Below are 22,794 nucleotides of genomic sequence, written 5' to 3' on the forward strand. Positions count from 1 at the left end.
TCATTTCATGGTTTTGCACTCGTTATGACTTTTGCCCCACGATCTCCCGTGCCCGCCCCACCGAGCGCTTTGCTTGTTTTTTATTGTCGCCCAGTTGCGTCGCTGTGTCCCCAAAGTGTGCATCGTTTTATGTTTACTAGAGGTGAAATTCAGTTCCCGCCCGCACTCAGTCCCCGCCGACCCCAGCACAACTACTTCGACAAATTTTATTTAAACACCGCCCACTCGAAACACGACATTGGGACAGCAAGTTTTGTTTTTCAATTTAAACTTTAAATTTCACATGTCTTTTCTTTTTATATTTTTTTTTGTTTTCTCCAACATTATTCGAAATGTCATCGCCGCCAGCTGTGGCCAACTCTCTTGAGAATGCAGCTCCACCTGAGCAGGTGAGGCCCCACTCAGTTTGCGAGTTTTTGTGTGCCACAAAGTTCAAGGAAACATTTTTGGCAATATTAAAAATTAATACATTTTTGAATTAGTAAAAAAAATACGAGATAGAAAATATGAGAAAAGAACAATTAAATTTGAGGAATTTATACATTTCTTCGGCGTGCCGAAGATTTAATACCCTTGTATACATTTTATTTTTACAGATATGTGAGAATAGTGTAGCTAGAAAATGCTGAGTTTAATGAAACTATCTTTGAAAAAATAATATTTTATTATATAAGAACCGACTTTTCGACCGATCTTTCCTATAGCTGCTATATGATATAGTCGGCCGATCAGGCTGGTCCCGACATATGTGCTGCCAAAGTTTCAACACTACAGCTTTAGAACTAAAATTAGGGACATACAGGCGGACAGATGGAAATGGCTATATAGACTCTACTACTGATGCTAATCTAAAATACAAATACTTTATGGGGTCCGAGATGTTTCGTATGGGTTACACAGCTCATCACAAAATTATAATACCGTTTACAAGGGTACGACAAAGGTAAGAGCATAAAAACAAATAGCCAAGAAATTAAAACAAAAGAAACTAAGTAAGTAATATTAACAAAAAAAAACTTAAAAAAAAGATATAAATATAATTCAACTAAACCTGAACCGAGATATTTTTTTAACTCGAACGAAAAAATATACTTTTAAGAGAATGCATAAAAATAAAAAAATTTAGTTTCATTATTGATTAAAAGTACGAAACCTCTTATTAGATTTGTGGGTATTTATCAACGCATGACTTTTCAAAATATGTTGTGTTTATTTTAATTCTCTTCGTTTGTTAAAGTAATTTAATATAATTAGCAACACAATTTATTTAAACAAATTACTGCAGCTAGTAAAATAATTAATGCATTGATTGGAACAACACAATTTAAATCCCCGACAAGATATGAAAACAATGCCCTAACCCAGTGATCATAAACAAATTGAAGCTATTAAGAGCCAAAGGGGCGGTAGAACTTGGCCATGGCAAAGCCTCAACTGAAATCTGTGACAAGTCAGCGCCAGTTCGTGTCACCTAATTGAGTAAGTATCCTTTGCAGGACCCGGCAAATGGGGATCCTGGTCTGCTACTGCTCCAAGTACAAACACACACTCACACACATACACACACACACACGCGCGCATACATTCGTGCGAGTAAGTGGCTTTAGCTTTAGCTGTGGCTGCGGCGCTTCCTTTTCAACTGTGGCAGCAGTTGAAGCTGTGTCAAGTTGCAAATGTACTGGGCGTGTGTGTGTGTATGTGTCGTGCAAGCGTGTTCTGTGTATATTTTATTTGTTTTTATTGTATTTTATTCGCTCTTTTTTCAACAACAACACGCGCACTTTTGTGTTGTTCTTGCTGAGTTTTGTTCTGTGCTTTTGTTTTTATTTGTGTTCATAACATAAACTTTGTATTTTTATGCGAGACAAACGACGACAGAGCAAAAGGACTCTTGCAGGACAACGAGGCGACCAACTTGTTTGCGTTGGGAAATCAGTTAAGAACTTGGCTTCAAATGTACATATATACATATATATATATATATACTCCACACGCTGCTGTCTACCGTTAACACTCTGCACTTTTTCTTTACCACTTGAGTGGATTTTTGTGTTATTTTTTCGTGCTGATTTAACTTAGGCGCTTCACAGGACGCGGCGGGTGGGTACATGGGATTATCATCATTTATTATGCGCGCCACAAATCGAAATCAGCAAAGCAAAAACTTGATTAAGATTTAACTAAGCGTATGGCCCGCTGCCTGTCATGGGCCACATTCAATTTAATTCAATTGAAATGGAAATTAAAAGTGAAACAATGCACAATGCTCACACGCACACACACGCTCAGCACAAGCAACAATAGGCAGACGCCATAAATAATTTTAAATGCCAGTTCAGCTTTTATTTGCCTGCGTGAATAAAAATAAAAACAAAAAAAAAGCACTGGGCAAACAAGCATTGCGAAAAAAAAAACAATGTTAATTAAACGAAAACCACAGGCCACTTGCAACATGCAGTTTGTGGTCGCTGGTAATTAATAAAATCCACGTCGGCGCAAAACCCGAACGCAGACTGATCAAAGGACACTTTGGGGACCTGGCGACGCGTCTCTCCCATGGCTCCACATTAGCTGCATCATTTAATATTTCTATTATTCAAATACCCTAGAGCATAAATAAACATAAAACGGCTTATTGTTAATGGTATTAAATACATTTAAATGAATTCATGAGTATACTTTATGCAGAGCTGGACGTAGGTCGTGTTTCAGCACTAAGCATTATGCTCAACACGAAGCCGAACACTCACGAAGTGTATGTTCTCTCCTAAAGAGAATATATATATATTTTTTGGATTATTTATGAGAGTATTGAAGTATTATATATATAAATAATATATATTCATGAGTATAGGTACGCATCTGTCGTGTCTTTCCAATCGGATTTGAACACAATATAATGTGTTACGCACGGGTCAGAATAAGCACGACATTTATGATTTTCCATAAGCAGTATAAAAAATCATCATATATATTTAAAAATACTTTGTCTTCGCTAAATATAAATACGAGTGAGTCGTGTTTACCAATCGGAATTTAATAAAATACAATGTGCCAAGCACGAGCTAGAATACGGATGCGATTTATGAGCCTACATTTGCAAGCATATAATATCGTTTAAATATACATTTTATAATATTTAATACATCCTTGGAGTTGAGAGAGTCGCAAAACGTCTCTTTGCATCAAGCATAAGACCGTGATAAGCACAAAATACAAATTTAATACAATGTATCGTAGAAAATCACATTCTTTTACTCCAACACCAGCACTCCTTAAAACCGTTTTTAATAAAAATATCACGCACCCATCTCTATAAACATTTCAGTGGATAAGAATATATAAAATACTTGTATATTTTCACACTTTTGTATCGTATTATTTATCCAGTTTTATTGTGCTCTATTAATTTATTTATTTATTTTTTTACTTTAACCAACGCGTTTTTAAAACTACTATGAACGGTTTTTCATATTTGTCTACTATGATAACGAAATTTTCATTACCAGATTTTCTGGCTCAAAGGGTATATTGGGACGTTGGAAAATTGGCCTTTTGTGAATTAAATAAATAAATACCTCACAGTATACAGGGCATTACCAAGTCACGCACACTTGTCCAATAAATATTGAACTGTTTTTTATGCCTGGAACTCGGGCATGTATGTAGATTGCACATTTTTATAGTCGGGTTACTGTCAACCGACCATCAATCTATTGGCTGCCTGAGGGCGTTAAGCTGGCCAGCATATCCCCCCATCGCAGCAGTTAGAAGGCGGCGCGGTTTTTGTCTGGGGCTTAACGAGCTCAACGCTTAAAACAATGACGCAGACACAAAAGGGTTCGCAACGCTTTAAGCTAGACGTGTTCTCTTTTATCTGGACAATGGGACGCAAAGGACAGTTTAGCCCGGCGCTTCAAGGCACAGACAGCAGCGGTCTAAACAATTTCAGGCTGCAAAAACTCATTTTTAACCGGTCCTCTATATTGGTAAAATGCATAGAATTAATTACTCTTACAGGACTATATGATATAAGTAAAATACAAGTATTTAGGTCTTATATTTCAATTGGTTTTCTGTATATTTAGAGAATTTAATACTGGCAGCAGCTCTTCAACATCTAATTCAGCAGATACAGCTTATTAGATTGACAAAACATGTTGTTGTTTATGTCACACTCATAACCTACTTGGTGAGAATTGCATAGTAGGGCAATACTTAAAACTTCATTCAATTATTTTATTTGCAGCGTAGTGGACAGTAAATTTGGGCTGCGTTTCTTATAAGAGAGCACATATACATGCCTACATACATATAAAAATGTAATTATGTACATGCAAAAATATATACAAAAGTACATGCGTTAAAGCATGAGAATCACAGAGTAGGGCGATATTTGCTTGCCTATACATACAAAATTACATGCGAAAACGTAAGTCAGTCACTCTGTCAGTCAGGACAAGCATAATTAAAAATTTTAAAGTGTCTATTTAAGAAGAAATTATAGTACAATTTATGGAAGTATATAATGTAAAGACTAATAAAAATGTATTATTATAAAAGCTACTTTTAAAACACAATCATATAACTTTTCTTCAACAACGAAATCATAAATTATCCGAACAAAAAATAAAAAAGGTACAAAGAACAAAGATAATCTGCAAGGTGCAGCAAAGCTGAAAACTTTGCCGTTGCTAAGGTCTTTTCATTGCACAATCTTCCCCCTAAAGTATTATCTGTATGCAGCATATATGCTCGTATTTTATGGAAAGAAAAGAAAAAAACTGTCAGCCATGGATGTGTTTTAAAATGCTTGTCAAAAACTTTGCTGCCAGGTGTGCAGCAGCACAGCAACTGCATCGACAGCGATAAGTCATATAGAATATAACCATATATGTGGCATATAAATATATATGTGAGTGTGAGTGGCGTGTGGCAACTTTGAGATGCATATAAAAAAAAACAAAAACCTGAAAATCGCCTGAAAATTGAAAAGTCATGTCAGCGTGTTGCGTTGCGTAAGCCAAGCTGAATATTGCCATGGGCCAAGGAAATGGACGGTAAATTGCGAATGTTGCCTAGACATTTCGAATTGAACGAAGCGACAAGGCAAACAACAAATTTTACAACCCAATGCACTTGGCAGAGCATCCAACGCGATGAAGAAAACAAAAACAAGAACAAACTGAAAAAAACAATTACGCGTTTAATATATTTTCATTTGGCAGAGCAGAGTCTCGCTTTTGACTACTGAATTACAGAGCTCGGCAAATGGCCGAATGGTTTGGGCAGGGGCAGGAGCTGGGGCAGCTGCTGTGCATTGGGCAGTCGTCCTGTGCTGCCATTTTTTACTTTTAATGAAGCGCAAGAATTTCTGCTGGATAATTTGTTAAGCGCGGGACAGCCAAAAGGCAAAAAGCCAAAAGGAGCCAGCGCAGAAAAACTTAGGACGGAGCAGCCAGCACACTGCAACAAGGATACAAACTGGGGCAGAGAAGGTTTAGGGGCAGAGATTTAAGCAAAGAGAGAAAGAATGGGAGGGGGAGAGAGTAAAACGCCATTGCTAAAAGTTTGCGCTATAATTTGGCTTATTTTAGCCAACAAATTTATAGGGTAGAAATGCAAAATAGAGCGCTAAAATTAGCTAGAGAAATGCGGTAGCTAGAGAGAGAGAGAGAGAGAGAGAGAGAGAGAGAGAGAAAGAGAGAGAGAGAGAGAGAGCCGAAATACTGCAAGATAAATGACACCCAAATGCCAAGTGGCATATTTTAATTTTTAATTAAAAGCGCGACCAGCATGTCGCTTCATAATGCATAACAATAAACCATAATTAACAAGCTGAAATCAGCATTAAGACCTGTTTCCACTCACCTGTTGTAATGTTGTGCATAAAAATCTCACGCAACAACAACAATTCATCCTCCGGTGCCGCAGTGTATGATCCAAATACGTCCTCCTCCGGCCAGACTTCCCTGTTGGATTAGAAAATAAAGCTTTATTGCCAAATGAAAAGAAAATACGATATAGAGATAGTAATAGTTATAGATAAAGATAAAGTTAAGTCTTCTTAAAAACAGTAACTAGGCTTGATTTTAGTTTCCATTACCAGGCACAGCCTATAAGGGGCATAAATCGATCCAATTAAAATCTTGCACAACGATAAAAGTCCACCTTCAGCCGTGGCCTATATTCCATAACAACTGACGCGATTTCATATAACAAAGCAACAACAACAACATTAATAACATCAAGCAGAAGAGCACTTAAACAACGACAATAACCAGCGTCCACGTCATATTGCTCGATGCGGATGCAGGGCACGCAACAAGCGAAGCTTTTAGCTTTCACAAAATGAAATTGATGCGCTTAAAATTGCGTTAAAATTTGTGTTGCACACATGCACACCCCCACACACACAGGCGCGCACACACACAAAATGGAGAGCTCAGCTAGTGGCAATGGCAACTTCTTGCGTCACGTGTTTTGTGCACACCGTGTTGCACTTGGGGCCAAATTTTTGGTGCAGCACACAAATAATCCTCGCGTGCCGCTATGTATGTGTATGCTGCACGCACCAGACTCTGCGTCCAGACTCTGCGTCGTTGGCGTTGCTGTTGCTGTTAATTTAATATTTGGAAGCAGCTTAATATACAACTCGCCCACAGATAGAAAGAGTCTAAAACAGCGCGAGAGACTAAATAGAGAGAGAGGGAGAGAGAGAGAGACAGAGGGAGAGAGAAAGAGAATGCGAGGCATACATGTTTATCGACTGTGGTGGCAACATGCTTGGCATCGGTTGCTGCGTCTCTGGCCATATCGGTGGCAAGCAGGCAGCGTTGCAGCTCTGGGGCCATTTCAAATGGATGGCATGTTGCCGCGTTGTGTTTGCTGGCGATAGCGCAACTTATGTTTGCCACCGTCGAGAGCCAATAAATTGACAGACATACCACATGCCACACGCCACACACACACATAGACCCACAAATTCACGCACACCTCTCGCTCCCGCAGCAACACATAAAAACTATTTTACAAATTTTTGCATAACAAATAGTTTACCCATTTTGCTGGGAGGTGTGGGGGCCTCCCATGTTGGCAAGAATAATGGTAAACTACTAATTGCCGCTGCAAGGATGCTGGCCTGCATTACGGATTCATTCGAAACTTATGCCACATAATTTATGCGCAACTTTTGCGCTTTGACTGTTTGGTAACAACAAACCTGACAACCTGGCCAATTAGTGGCTTTCTGTGACAGATTTGTGCCCCAAAATATGGTTAATTATACAGCCAGGTATACCAAATGTGGCTTTTTTGTGATATCGATAAAGTAGGGGCTCCCAGTACAGTTTACACGCATCGAGTTCAACCCATAACTGTGCCTAATGCTACAAATGTGCGCATACATATATCTATATATAATTAAACGACTTCAGAGAATCAACCAGCTAAATGGACTGTGGACTACAAATTGCAAGTGTAACTGTCACAAATGTGATAATGGAAGCCGCAGGAATTGATTAGTAGCAACTAACATGACTGAATAGTATAGAGTGATCGACTAGAATCTTCCCTGTAGCTAAAGTATTTTGTTGTTTCCTTGAAAAATATTTAGGCCCTATATGCTTTCTAACTCTGCTTCCCTGCACTGAAAAATTATGTCATAGCTAATAAGAATTTAAGGTGTTTAGAAATTAATTTTTTTAAACATTTAATTAATCTAATTATTTATTAAACTAAACCAAATGAAGTTAAGTTACAAAAAAAAAAAAAAAAGAACAATACGAAAAGGAAAAAATACTCCTTTTCTTTTTATAACCTGAACCCATTACCAACAATTTCATTTCAAATATAATTTAAAAACTCTCTTTTTTCACTTTTGCACATGTTACAGGGTAAAATTAAATAAAGGTATAATATAGGAAGAGACGCAAGATCAGACCTTATCTTATCAGGCCTGATGTCTGCGGAATACCCTATACTCAAGTATTAAGCAAGAAACGAACATTTCTTAAGCTCTGAATCTGATTTTTATTTATCTTATTTCTTAAAATAAAAAAAGTATTTAAATATGAGAAAAATAAAAAAAAAGCAAACTTTTATTTTTTGGTTAAAAAGCACAAATCATAATACAAAACAATCAATTTTCAGTTTTATATTGCGATTTCTTGGAAAACTTCTAGCAGAACCCGATAAATTGGTTAAACGTGCTCTACAATTCAGCTTAAGAGCTTTAAATGCAAAATAGTGACTGTCAACATTACAACATTGCTAAATAAGCTAAGAAGCAGCTGCAGCAACAGCTACAGCAACAACAACCACAGACGCTGCTGAACATAAGCTTCGTTAAGAGGCAACAGGGCAAACGCCGCTGCGGAAGGGTGTAAGAGGTGTGGAGAAGGGTGGAAGTGGGTATGGGCACGGAATAGCCGACTGAAAGTTGCAGCTTAAATGAAGTTTGAATAAACATTTTGCGCATTTACTTCACTTAAAAGTTTTTCAAGCTGACATTTCTGTGCGCCAGCCGCCGGGCGAAGAAGCAAAAACCAAAACGTTTTCAGTTTCATTTTTTTTGCGCTCCTTTTTATTTCGTTATTAAAATGGAAACCAAAAAAAAATAAAAATGAAACCAAACAAAAATAAATATTTCTATATGCATGGAATAGTATGACTTGGCAAGTATCTAAAAATGCTGGGCAAACACAGCCGCGCGCACACAGACTTGAGGTCTTGAAGGGCAAGAGCTAGCTGGCACTTATATGCCAGCCGAAACACATATGTATGCAGAGCATTCGTTTGTTCATTTTCGTGTGTGTGTTTGTGTGTGCGGTGTGTGAGTATAGAGTTCCATACTCTAGTTTATTTTCAATATTTTGTTTACCCAAAAATTTCTCGCAAAGACAGCAAAAAACGTATACAGCATAACTCCCCACGACCTGGAGTGCAAAAAGTTGCAGACAAAAGGCAGTCGAGTGGGTGCGAGTGGCTGCAAGTGGGTGCGCTTTCAGGGTCTATGCATATCGCATTTTAATTTATTAGCACAAAAACCGTCTAGACCTTTTTAAGCTGCCTGCAATGGCAGCAGCAGCAGCAACAACGGCAACAAGAACAACTGCCGCTTCATACATTTTAATGCAACAATTTCTTTGGCAACAATTAAAATGCACATAAATTTAAATGAAGCATTACAATGAGAAAATTGCGTATACGCCATATAAAGCACGCGACAATGGCATTGGCTATACAATCAAGAGCATCTTAAATTCTATTGTTTCGTTCCAATACTTGACGATTGACAAAGCTTTTATGCGTAGGTACAGAAACCAATACGGTTGCTGGACGTACATATACCTCTTACCCCGTTAAATAAGTCGAAGATGGCAAATTAAAATTTGGGCGACAAAAAACAACGTCTTATCTTAAAAATAAACGATATTGGACATTGATTTATTGATCTGTGTATGACACACAAGTAGTGTTTGTAGCTCTAAAATAAATTTAGTTATGCTATCGATACTTATCGATTTGTTAGATTGGTTTAGAGATTTTAAAACGCACGTAGGCTTGACGTGCATATACCCTGTAGCCAATAATGATGATTGAGTGATTTGAAAATAATTAATATTCGGTGATTGACAATAGTTTTATCAATACGGTTGAGCGACATCCATTGATTTGTGTATGGTTTGTTGATGGCATGGTTGATTAATTAAAAAAGGTATAAACGCGTTTATTCGGGTAAAAAATATAAAATGTTTTGTTTCCAGTTCCAGTACTACAATACTAGATTTTGGTAATCGATTTTTATCTAAAAAGTGAATTTAAAAGCTTTTTTAGCGTAAAGCTTTCTCTTCAGTGTCGTACACTCTCACAGTTTACTATGCTCTTTTAAACACACATTTCAGGATAGAGTATTCAAACCTGGTACACCGCACTCAAGCTATGTAATTGGGCTCTCAGAAACTCAGACAGCAATTGCGTTCTTTGACACAGCATGATTTTCGCAAAGAAATTGTCAGTATAGTGGCCCAACGTGCATCATGTTGAATATTTTAATGATGTTGATAAATAAATGAGTTGGAAATATTTAAGTTAAATTTTGATTGCTGCTGCCAGCCAACGGCAACAGCCTTTGACATCGGCGTCATCTCACATCTTGTGTGTGGGGGGAGACGGTCGTTTGTTGTCTGTACAGTTAACATGTTGACGCGCAAGAAAGTAAATTATTTATTTTCACGTAATTTTCCTCAGCACAAACAATAAACATTGTGGGCTTTACATAATTGAGCTGGCAATTAAATCGAAAGGCCGCCGCCTTGAACCCTACTCTGACACAGCAGCCAAGCGGGAGCCAAAATCAGTGACACAGTTGATGGCACATAATGAGCGGGAGGAGCAACAGAAGGAGACCAAATTCCGTGCCCTGGCATTATCTGTCGTTGCCACAGCCACCTGGCCAGTTGAAGCCCTGCCGGGCTGCGGGCGTGCGCTGCCTTAACAATAAATAAAAACTATTTAATTTAAGGACAGCAGCGAGATTGAGTGAGAGGAAGCTGCTCGACCAAGGACAGTTTGTGCCAGAAAATTGCTGTGCAAAATATGAAATTCGCATATAAAACGGAGAACGTAAAAAACGATAAAATAAAAAAGGAAAAGCTCTACCAAAATAACAACAGCACAGGGGAAAATGCAACCCAACCCATTTTCTTTACCTGAGTTAATTTATTATGCGCATTTTCTTTTGTACGTTGAAAGCGCTGGCGCACAATGGCTCACAGTCAATGTCAAGTTGTTAAAGGACGGAATTTTCAAAAGGATTACGGGCTGCAAGTTGTTGCTCAATTTGAAGGTAGCGACAAGGACAGTGCCTCAATTCTCCCACGTGCCAGTCGCCAGGACGAACTGACGCACGGAACACTCACCTGGCAGCACGCAGCAATGCAATCGCCGGCTCCAATTTACCGTTACGCAGCAACTTATTTATGCGCATCATGCAATCCTCGCTGCAAGCACAAAATGGATATATAGATTAAAAAAGAAAATTCCTGAATTATTCTGCAATACCAACCGTTGATCTTCGATGGACTTCTCCAAGGTGGCATCAAATGGCAAGGGATGCTGCTCCTTCGGCAATTGCAGATCTGTTGCAAGCAACAGACTAACCTCCGATGCCATTTCGGCCCATTTGCTAGAGAGTTCCTCCTGTAAGTGCACAGAATATATAATTAAAAGAAGAAAGTGAGGGTATCTTCGGCACGCCAAAGATTTAATACCCGTATAGACATTTGCCTTACTGTTATGCCTGCAACAGAAAGACAGACACATGCAAAGTTTCAAGACGTTAGCTTTACAACTGAGAGACTAGTTCACATAGAAACAGACAGGCATGGCTATCAACTCGGCTGATCTAGAATATACATTAAAGCTTTCTCTGGTGTAGAGAGTATTATAATATGGTCTCAAAATGCATCTCTTAACGCATCTCCGACTCCATTAAGTATATATATTTTTGATCAGTATCAACAGCCGAGTCTATATAGCCATGTCCGTCTGTAAGTCTGTCAGTTTCTATGCGAATCTTTGCAGATGTCCCTTTTTCTGTTGCACGCAGTACATATTTCGGAACTATATTATATAGCTGTCACAAGATCGATCGGTTAAAAATGAGGTTCTTATATGAAAAAGTAGCTGTTTTTCAAAATATTTTAACAATAGTCGGCATTACTATTTTCCCTGTGCTTCTTAGATACGGGCGAAGCATCTGCAATAGATTCAATACATCTTCGGCGTGCCGAAAATCGCCCTTCTCTCTCGATTTTCTTTGGCGGCAATGCAAATGTTAAACAAATGCTTTCTGGTTTAATTATTTGCACAAAAAAATAATTGTTCATTTACTCGTCGAAATTCTGTTTTCTGTCAAAGCTGCTTTATATATGTATACAGGCATCTGGTCTGTCCTCCTGTCCTTATCGAGCATGTTAACAATGTGATTTCTATCGATGGCAAGCCCGTTGGCATACATTCCAATTGTAATTCCATACTACATACTACATATATATCCATAAATACTAAATTTATATTTTTTTAAATACACTTTTTTTCGAACATAATTGCCACTGCTTTATAAATATCATTTTTATTTATTTTATTATACGTTTTTTCCTTCCATTTTTTTCGTGTTATTTTAACAACATTTATAGAAAACTGTGCAGACAAAAGCTGTTTAATATTTGTGAATTCGTGCGTGAAACTTGTTTGTTGGCACTTTAACAAATGCCGCTTGTTCGAATTTTACAAATTAATTGACGCACAAATTGCGTGTATAAAGGTGTGTGTGTTGCGGTGTGTGTGTGTGTGTGTGTGTGTGTGTGTGTGGGTAACAAAGAACAGGAAAACCCATGCAACGGCTGTGCAAATAAATATGTCAAAAATTAGCACAGTTAAAGGTTTTCATAAAAAACACGAGCACATGTCCGTCCGGAATTCGGACCACACACAAAATGGCGGCCACAGAGCCGCACAATGCAAACTTCTGGGTAGCTGGGGGTCGGGTGGTTTAAGGGGGTGTAGAAAAACTGCCAAGTGTTGGCATTGGCCGGAAATCACGCTTGATGGCGCTGCCAACGCGCCAAAATGTTTAAAAGCGAAAATAGAGCTGCTGAAACAATGGCAGAGCTTGGTCTGAAGAGTTTATTATGCATGCAAGAAAAACGAAATGCAAATACCCTATACAGTATATAAAAGTGTTGTTGTAACAGACTTTAAAATATGTATTCGTTTGCTAATTGCTGAATATTTTCGACTGCATGCATGTTTTACATTTTGGAACAATCGATATAGATTGAGTTAAATGGTATCATATTTCGCACGCATATTGATATCACACACAATGAACTGCTTTCAAAACTAGTGACAGTAGTTATAATCGAATCTCTAAATTTTTCTTTTATAGTTTTTTTTTTTTGTCATAAACCAGGCATCAATATTGGATATAACAGGAAGGGTGAATTAAGTCAAATGGACAAAGTTTAAAAAAGTTAGAAATGAAACAGATTCGTTTGCCCTGTGCCAGTTCTTATTTCAGAATACTATCGACTATAAGATATGTACTCGTTTGCTATTTGCTAAATATTTAAGAACTCTTGCTGCGTCAAAGGTATGAAAAGAATCGACTGTAGTTCTGTAGTTCGATGTAGATTGAGATGAATGGTTTCATATTTCGCATATTCATTGACGTCACACTAAATCTGTGGCTTTTTAAAATCTCAAAACTGTGGAACACAAATTTTTATTTTTTGTGCAAGCTCATGTCTGAGATTTTAATTATCTATAAGCCGAATGCAAAACTATCGATTATTTTCGATAGTAAAAAGATGATTTAATCACTTTCTAATAAATCTACTGTAAGATATTGCGAATATGCACATGTCTAATACTGCTATGAATCTATCGTTAGATGAGCCTATCGATAATGTGATATTCGTTTAATCTACCGCTTGTGTAGTAGTCAAGTTTATAGCATGCAGCTGAGAGTCATGTCAAAATTGTATTTAATCTGTTTATTCGAGTATTCGAGTGGACTTTAATATACTTCGACATTTTAAAATAAATTGCATAGAAGATTAATGCCAATTGGAATGTGTACAAAGCACTCTCCGTTATAAATGGCAAAACTGACTAGAACATAAATAAATAAAGAAGCCGGCAATTAAATGCAACCACCAGCCGCGTTGTCGCTGCGTCGGTGGCGAACTTTATTTTATTTTAACCATATTTTCAGTCAATTAAATTTCATGATCAAACCTATAAATCTTGCTCGCGCTAGCTGCTCTATACTAGACGACAATTGTTTTTTGACCCGACCAGTGGCTGGGCGCTTTTAGCTATTTATTTTAAATTTTATTGGCAATTTAGAGAATATTTTATAGCGCACACAGCGGGTGGGCAACGCCCGCAAGCCAAATAATGTCATTTAATGCAGAAATTTATTTATCAGCATTAAAAATTTTAATTATCCTCGGAACTTTGGTGTTTGGACTCACCTCCGTTGGCTGTGAGTGCTTCGATTTGCTGGCCTGCTGCTGCTTCTTCTTGCTGTTGCCAGCGTTGCGCTTGCCACCGCCGGCTCGCCGCTTGTCCTGGACGACAACTGCATCCTGACAGAAGCGCTCCATCATTTTAATAAATACATTTGCCGTTTCCACAACGTCACGTAGAAATACCCTGTCAGGGGTAGAGAATGGTTGGTTAGCAAATAAAATTATTGCATATGCATGCGGTAATTAAATTATTTATTTTATGTTGTAAAATTGAATTAAAAAACTACAAAAAAAAACAGTATATATATGTTTATGACCACACATGTTGAAAATTCAATTAAATGCGGCAATTGCATTTTATATGCACAACAATCTTTTACCATGGACCTATAGATACAAAAGGTTAACATCCGATGCATTAAAAGAACAAATAATAAACCATTTCACTTGCTAATATATTTTCTATGGCCTTAGCTTAAAGCAAATAACAATCTTTTGCTAATGAGGGGCATGTGTACTGCGACATATAATTCAATTGTAGCCCATTAAAAACCTTTGGGTACTTCTAAATTCAAATTCATTATATTGCTAGAATTTAGAATCATATAATAGCTTCTGACCAGAAAATTTCATACATTTTAAGTTGCTCAGAATTCATAGATTCTAGACTCAGTCAAAACTCCACCGATTACAAACATTTTACGTGTTTTTGAAAACAATACAAAGTATTTATCAGAACTTTATTAAGAACATCTGACACCCCAAATGGACTAAAAATTCAATACGGCCTTTACCGTAGCTATAAAAAATATATATATGTATTCATCTTCCCAACAAGCTCTAGCCAAACGGCTGCTGTGAATATTTATTGAAAATCATCGAGCACATTAAAACAGCTAAGCGAAAGCAACCACATTTTAGACCCCTCCCTGGTCCTTTGGCAACTTTGAGCCTAACTTAACTAGCCCAACCTAATTCAAAGGATGTCGTTGACTGATGATGTGGCCATAGTCATAGCCATTGCCGTTGCCGTTGGCCCTGTCAATGCCGATGACGCCTCCAATTAGCAAATTAACCTTAAAAGGGAAATTGGGAAGAAGAAAAAACGGGGAAGGCAACAGGATGTCAAAATCAGCTGCCGCGCAGCCGACAACTGGCAAAACTTTGGCATTGTTTTTAACCAAACCGAGAATAAAAAAAAAAAACCAGCAACGAAAAATTACCGAATAAAAAGCCAACGTCATTGTGCACGTCAATTTGTTAAAATGATTGATTGCCGTTTGAATAATGAAAATCGCGCGCGTCATAGAAAAGGACAATGCCAACAAGGCTAAGCACAGGCGGCGTTTATATGATAGGCTACAAAATGCCCATTGCTTAAAATGTGGGCATAAAACAATCGACTCTTAAGCGCACACCCTGTTTATTATATCTGGCTACAAACTGTACGTTATCTCTACAACTCGGGTAACTGCCTTTCGATAGTAAGCGATAGTTTAATCGATTGCGATTGGCAATCATTTATCATTTGATATCAAAGGTGATCGATAGTCTCTTTGATGTTTGCTGTTTTTTCATCGTTAGAGTTTCGTCGATATCAGTAAAATATTTTCCACAGCAATCGATAGTCTATTCGATTCATACTGTATGAGTGTGAGCACCCATATTAATTAAGAATCATCAATAGCAATCGCTCGCTTCTGTCTATCTCTAACATTCAAAAATATACTACTTACACAAACACAATTCAAGAATTCTTTCGACTTAATATAGCAGGGTATTCAAATGGCTAAATTGCCAAACATAAAAAAAATTATTGCCGTAATGCGTTGAATACACGGCTATTGTTAAAATTCTCTTCAAACATGATTTTGCAATATTTGCATATGTGCGGAAATATCCTTGTGTACGAGGTTCTTCGGCGCGCACTCTAATTGCCAGCGCTGATCGATTGTCGGCCCAACTGGCAAATATATGAAAAGTCAAAATAGTTCAGAGGTGTGAGCTCCGTCAGTAAATACCCTATACTCCCGTTTAAGTGGTTCGAATGTCGCTGTACAATATTTTTCATCTGATGCCTACCGCCGCCTGTTTGTCCCTGTTTATCAACTTGTAGAGGGTATGAAAAGCTTTGCAAAAACTTTGCGACGTGTTGTCAGCGAAAATACAATTCCCAAAAAAGGTCACCGCTCGACGCTACAGAGTTAAAAATTTATGCAAATTCATTGCGAATTTAAATAGACGCCGCTAGAAACTCGCAGAATAATCCGAAATGCGGTCAATATGCCACAGGACGAGCCTCCGAGGCTGTGCCAAGGGAAACGCATTTGTAATGAAATTGCCTGTCAGCATACACACCCTCACACAGCCAGGCATACACCAAGCCGCCTACATACCTAGGTAGCATTAGGAATAATCATTTAGCAAAATAAATCAAAGATTTTGCAATAGAACATTTAAAGGGTATATTGAAAATAGCTGAATAGCTGAATAAAATCCATTTTGAATACCCAATCTACATTTAAAATGGACAGAAAGGAGTATAATAATATAATAATAACAATATTTAAAATTATAATAATTATTATAATAATAATAATAATAATAATAATAATAATAATAATAATAATAATAATAATAACAATAATACTAATAATAATAATAATAATAATAATAATAATAATAATAAAAATAATAATAATAATAATAATTAATAATAATATAAAAATATAATATAAAGCTGTGCAAATATATGTAACAGACAAAAAGAAGATAGATCTGAGACTAGAGCTGGAAGCTACATTATTTTAAAAGGTCCTGAAAAGGTTTCGTTAAGGGTATCTTTTAAACGTGTACTCTCGATTAGTGCACTTTTAATTGTTATCCGGTTTGATTGTGTTAACATAATTTTGCTTTTAGCATAGTAAATATTATCAATGCACACTAACATTCTATTTTATGCATTTTCTAACACTAGTGTCATAGGTAGCGCCTGCTGTTTTCTAATAAAGTATCGGTTAATCGTGCCCTCTCGGCCAATATACGATGGTTTCATTATGTAAACATAATTTTGCGTTTAACGAAAAATATATAAGCTAATAATATATAAACTTTTATCATTCTTTAAGCAGACATATATTCTACCTCAGGCATTTCCCAACACTAGTTATCATATTAACTGCTAATTATGCCCACTCGAATAGTGTACTATTATCAATCTTTATCTTTAAGCCCACTAGCATTCTAGTTCAAACATTTTCCAACACTAAGTATCATAGGTAACGCCTGCAATTTTCTGATAAAGAATCTGCACATCTTTGACACTCGACTAGTGTACCCTTCTTCTTAGAAGGTTTCATTCTGATAAAATAATTGTGCCTTTAGCATAGCTTAACATAATTTTACTATTATCGATCTTTTAACACACACGCTCTCTGCCTAACACTAGGTATTATATGTAGCGCCTGCAATTTGCTGATAAAACGCAGCCTTTGTCCCTGAGAATATGCCAGATAGTGCATGTGGTTCATCAAAACCACCCATTTGCATCGACTGTCCTGTTGATTATAACTCATATACAATGCAATCCATCCCCAGCAATTGCTGCACCTACCACAACGCTGTCAGTGGCTGCGGCTATTGGCAAGTGGAGCGTAAAAATTGATGCACAGTGATTTAATGTTGTGAAATACAGGGCACAGATTTAAATTGAATTAAGTTTATAAGTCTATCCTTATTACAAAAAGACGCAAGTTCTATTCAATAAGAACTAGAAAATTTCTTAATAAAACTCCGATGAGAATAAATTGGTCAGTTGCCGACTCAAAGTTTGAATCCCTTTAAAAAACTTTTTAATAATATTAATTTAACCTAACTTTTTGATTTTTCCATATGTTTATTCAGCTGCAATGTTGATTTCAAGGTTCGAACCGGCAAGCTTCAAACCCCGTTTACAACCTGGATAAAATTAAGATAGTAAAATTAAGATCTTAATTAGCTAAGCTCAGGCTACGCAGGCTCAGGCTAAAAAGTAGCTCGGCTTACGGTTCGAACCGCTTGCTGCCTTTCGGTTCAGTTCACATTAATGAAACAAAATATATTTTAAAAGTTTTAAGCTTTCGATTTTAATTGCAAGGCCTCTACCTCAAAGGTTCTTCTATGCAAAGAAATTTAAAAAAAAAATTGCGTTCCGATTCCGGTTTTGCTTCGGATCATAGTCAGAAATGAATTGGAATTCCGATTCGATTAAACCCAATTTGCAGCCCTGTTATTAAAATGCGCACATAGTCTTTCGATGACACCTGAATGACTGTGCCCCAAGCTGGTTGGTTTGGCGGAAAGGTGGAGGCGGCAGGTGCGACTGCTGCTGTTTGCTGACCGCAGCGCCAAGTAACCGCAGTGTGTAGAATGCGGGTGCAGCATTTGACTGAGAGGCACTATATGCTGTGTGTGTGCGGCATAACAAATTGCATGCCACAAACCATTTTACAGGAGGCAGCAAATCGATTTCAGCTAACTTGCAACGATGCGACAATCATGCCACTCGATGCGCTCCCACACTCAAAGTGCCACACACACTTGCACACACACACCCCCACTGAAACTCAAACTCATGTGTTGCCAAATGAGACAAAGATAAATCGTTAATAAATTATTTATAATTAATTTGTTATGCACGCGGTTTGCTGCTCGCCACGCATTGTTGTTGCTGCCATAGCGACTGCTGCTGCTTGATTTGATATTCGCGTTTACGCTGATTAAATGGACAACAGCAACAATAACAGCAACAGCAACAGCAACAACAATACTGCCAACAATGTTGGGCAACGCATAGAATTAATTAGAAGACTTGGGCGTAAAGTGTGGTTGGATGGGTGGGTCGATGGGGCAAGTTTGAGCGCATGTTGAATAAATGATAAAATGTAATTGCGCTCAGTCGCAGGGCAAATGGTTAGCGAGCTCGCTACTCGCTGCTCGTTGCCATAAGACGTTTATAATGAAAATATTATTAAATATGACAGCAACACAACAGCAGCAGCAGCGGCAGCGGCAGCAACAACAATAACAACAACAACCACACAATGAGTGATGGGCGCTGATTGCAGCCACCCAGCGTCAAGTCCAAGCCCAAACACCACCCAGCCACTCCCTCCCACATTAGAAATGTGGCCTAGGCTCATAAATAATTCATGCGAATGCCGAAAGGCTTCAATTTCACAAGCACTCAAGTTCTGATTGCAGCTCAAAAGGCAGCCGGCACTTACTTTTATCGCTAATTGCAAAGATTAATTGAAAGCAATGTCTAAATAGGTTTGCATAATTCGCCAGTTAATATTTAATCGATCCATCTCATTTTTGACAGCTGCACTGCACTTTTGAGTGTCAACATTAACGCTTCAGTAACACGCCAATTGCCCGCGGCAGCAGTCACACATCAGTTAATTTTGCCCATCGACTGACAGATACTCTTTCACTCGTTAGATAAAGTGAAGTCCGCTTGGTCGTTCAAAAGTGGTCGTGAAAAGAACCCTTAATTTAAAATATTGCAAGGAATAGCCGAATATTGAACTAAAACTTTATTTTTTTCTCCACATGTCATCCTTATTTAAAAGCTGCTCCCGTTTGGGACAATTATTAAACTTTGTATGGAACTTGAAGTTTGGATACAAGCGATAACAAATAATTGATCAAACTCGGGCAAAAGCAATAATAAGAAAAACAAGAGTAATTGATATAAAGGACTAAAGGGGAGCTCTAGAAGGTGTCAACACTTTAGATCGCGTGTGAAATGCTTGTCATGAGCTCCAGCCTGTTGCAATGTCTTTCGCATTAAGCCCCAAACTGAATCATATTTTTTTAAAACTCAGACTATTTTATTAATTAAAATATTTAGGCATAGTAAACTAAATTATATCTGTTTAATATATGTAAAAACAAATAATAGTCAAGCCTATAAAAATATATATATACTTTAAGAAATTATCATAATCAACATAATCTTGTATATATTTATATATATTTCCAATCAGCATTAAGAGTCTGTACATATTTTTAACTTTTAATATATTTATATATATTCCCAATCAGCATCGAGTATCTCTTTTTCGCTGCCCAAGCCTATAAAAGCAACTAAAAACTTTGACACGCAAAAAAGCTAGAAGCGCATCAAATTTAAATATGGACAAGCGGTAAAAGTGTATGAAGCCGGCATTTTTAGCAGAGGTACAATTTGTATATTCTATACACGAAATATTCAACTTGTTTTCGAAAAAAAAGTGAAATTTTGTCAATAATATCACACGTCACATATCGCATTTCCCAGTTGGAAAGCCTCAAACAGTGCATTCATCCGCGTCGAATCTGTATTTGTATCTGCATTTTCTCGATTGCCGCACTCTGTCAATTTCCTATTTGTGCGCTAAATTAATTTAGTCAGAGCTTTTGAGAGCGCCGACTGCACGGCAATCCATCTAATATCTGTCTATATCTGTGTCCATCTCTTCATCGAGACTGACTCGTTGAACCCGAGCCATCATTGGCAACAGATTGCCGGCGATTTGTGTACAGAGCGCACAGTGGAACCAATTAACCAAATGAAAGCTATATTATCCAAAAATAATTCGATATATTATCTTTGTTAAACTCTCCAAACTTTGAAGACTTAAATTTAAAGTTATATTTTTTCATGGCAAATAAATGAAAAAGATCTTCAGCAATCCAAAAATAGTTCCCCTACAGATTGTTTCAAACATAAAAAAAAATCCAAATAATGTAGACACTTAACGAAAGTAAAAACAATGCCTGTGCATCGTTTACGAATGCGGCATGAGAAGGAATCGACAAATTAAATGAAGCACATAAAATAACATTTAACTTTTAACTATGTGCATTCGTAAACGATGCACAGGCATTGTTTTTACTTTCGTTAAGTGTCTACATTATTTGGATTTTTTTTTTATGTTTGAAACAATCTGTAGGGGAACTATTTTTGGATTGCTGAAGATCTTTTTCATTTATTTGCCATGAAAAAATATAACTTTAAATTTAAGTCTTCAAAGTTAAACATTTAAGTCTTCAAAGAATATTAAATCTAGATCTAGTGCGGAATATCAAGTATAAAGCAAGACAACGCCAGTGTAAAGCTTACGAAGGAGAAACTCTAAGGAGAACGAAAGTCAACTGAGAGCGCGCTTATGAAATGTATTTTTTTTTTTTCAAAAAGCTGAACATAAGCTGAAGCCATGTTTGAACAAATTAAAAATCAAACTCACATGAGACTTGAAGAGCTAATAGGGAAACGTAGTCTTTGGATTTAATATTGACTATTGAAAGCTGAGTGGGCGGCGATGTGTGAGTACATTTTGGAAAATAACATGGCTGATTTCCCATGGTAGAAGTTTGCGTTTGTTTAGTTATGTTTGCATCCGTTGACTGTGTCTGTGACACAAAAACACACTTTCCAGTCATTTATTGCAGGTAGATAAGACTACGGCACATTGCGCCAGTTTGTTTGACAGACAAATTTGTGCATCCGTTTAGAAATATGCAAGTGGAATTTCGCTTTGCTAAAAATTCACATATGCAGCAACGAAAAATTGCAATTATCTAAATGGGATTCGCTCGGATATGTTAGCAAAAAGAAAAATAAGTAAAAAATAAAAGCTTGGGGAGTGAAAACTCAAATTTTAAGCGTCACAACCTAATGGCAATTGAAAGTGCAGGCACGCGTTCGGTTCACAGTTACAGTAGCTGCCTCCTATTCACGATCCGGAGGGTTACAAGAGGCGGCAGTTGAGCCACAGTTGAGTTATTTAGTGAAGTATCCAACCACCTGGCAAACGACTGTGTTGTTAATGAGTGTAAAAACTGCAGTGCGCGTAAGTAGCTATGTAAATCAGTTAAGGGGTAGCAACAATGTCGACCCTAACGGCTGCCAGTTACTAACTTGGCAATTAGAATGCAGCCCTGGTGCGAATCCCATACGAAAAACAAGTTAGTGTGGTCTGGTCGAGAATGGTCGACTGGGAGATACCCTGTGTCGATGGGCTGTCGTCAGATTAAACCGAACTATCTTTCATATTATTGGTGTTGATGCGATTTTTATTAGGTCTCCCTAGCTCTGATAGTTTCCATGCTGTGTTAAAACCCCTCAACATCAATATACATATATCGATATTAGTGATATAGAGAAAGAATCGAAAAAATAGTTTGTTGTGAGCTCGTCTGCTCCTTAACTCTAATAGTTTCCAAGAGAGTTTCCATACTGACAGTCAGGCATACGCCCAAGGCCTTAACAGCTCGGCGTTTGATATCGCATAGATACTTAATATGTTAGGTGGATAAGAATAGATGCTGGTAGCACTCCACTGGTGCGAAATTCTCTCATTATGAGAGTTTCGGAAATGGCGCCAATTCTTGACATAGCAAACCTTGGTGCAGTACAGAACCCAACATTATAGGTGTCACAAGTTGTGTCAATCTAATCCTTTTATTATTAAACTAGGGACTACAAGCGAAATTGAGAAATAAATCACTGGAAATGCTGCCTGTTACATACTTTGGCACAACTTTAATATGCTCTTTGCAATGGGCAGAGGGTATACAAACATGAGCCGCGTGGCACAGTCCCTACGTCTCTCTAACCTCCCCGTCCCGCCCGCCAGCAAGTTGGCAAATGCTATAATTTTAATGCCAGAGCACGCGTGCAGCACATGCTTGTAAAATCAATTAAAGTTTTCGCCGGCTGCCGAAATTC

The 22,794-nt window shown here is 37.5% G+C and overlaps 1 protein-coding gene across 2 annotated transcripts in view; it reads right to left on the reverse strand.

The window, feature by feature from the left end:
• Nucleotides 1–22,794, reverse strand: part of LOC115761232 (protein timeless homolog) — an 84,690-nt gene that overhangs the window by 46,431 nt on the left and 15,465 nt on the right. The window contains exons 8-11 of one of the 2 annotated variants that reach the window (XM_030702924.1): nt 14,043–14,223; nt 11,069–11,202; nt 10,923–11,003; nt 5,872–5,972 (exon numbers count right to left, since the gene is read on the reverse strand). In XM_030702924.1, the coding sequence (XP_030558784.1) occupies nt 5,872–5,972; nt 10,923–11,003; nt 11,069–11,202; nt 14,043–14,223 (497 nt within the window). Of the gene's footprint in view, nt 1–5,871; nt 5,973–6,106; nt 6,187–10,922; nt 11,004–11,068; nt 11,203–14,042; nt 14,224–22,794 lie in introns of those variants that run through there. The other variant, XM_030702925.1, reaches the window with a different exon arrangement.

Source organism: Drosophila novamexicana, unplaced genomic scaffold, assembly GCF_003285875.2.
Source record: "Drosophila novamexicana strain 15010-1031.04,08,12 unplaced genomic scaffold, DnovRS2.1 tig00000485-arrow-pilon, whole genome shotgun sequence".
Taxonomy (NCBI): domain Eukaryota; kingdom Metazoa; phylum Arthropoda; class Insecta; order Diptera; family Drosophilidae; genus Drosophila; species Drosophila novamexicana.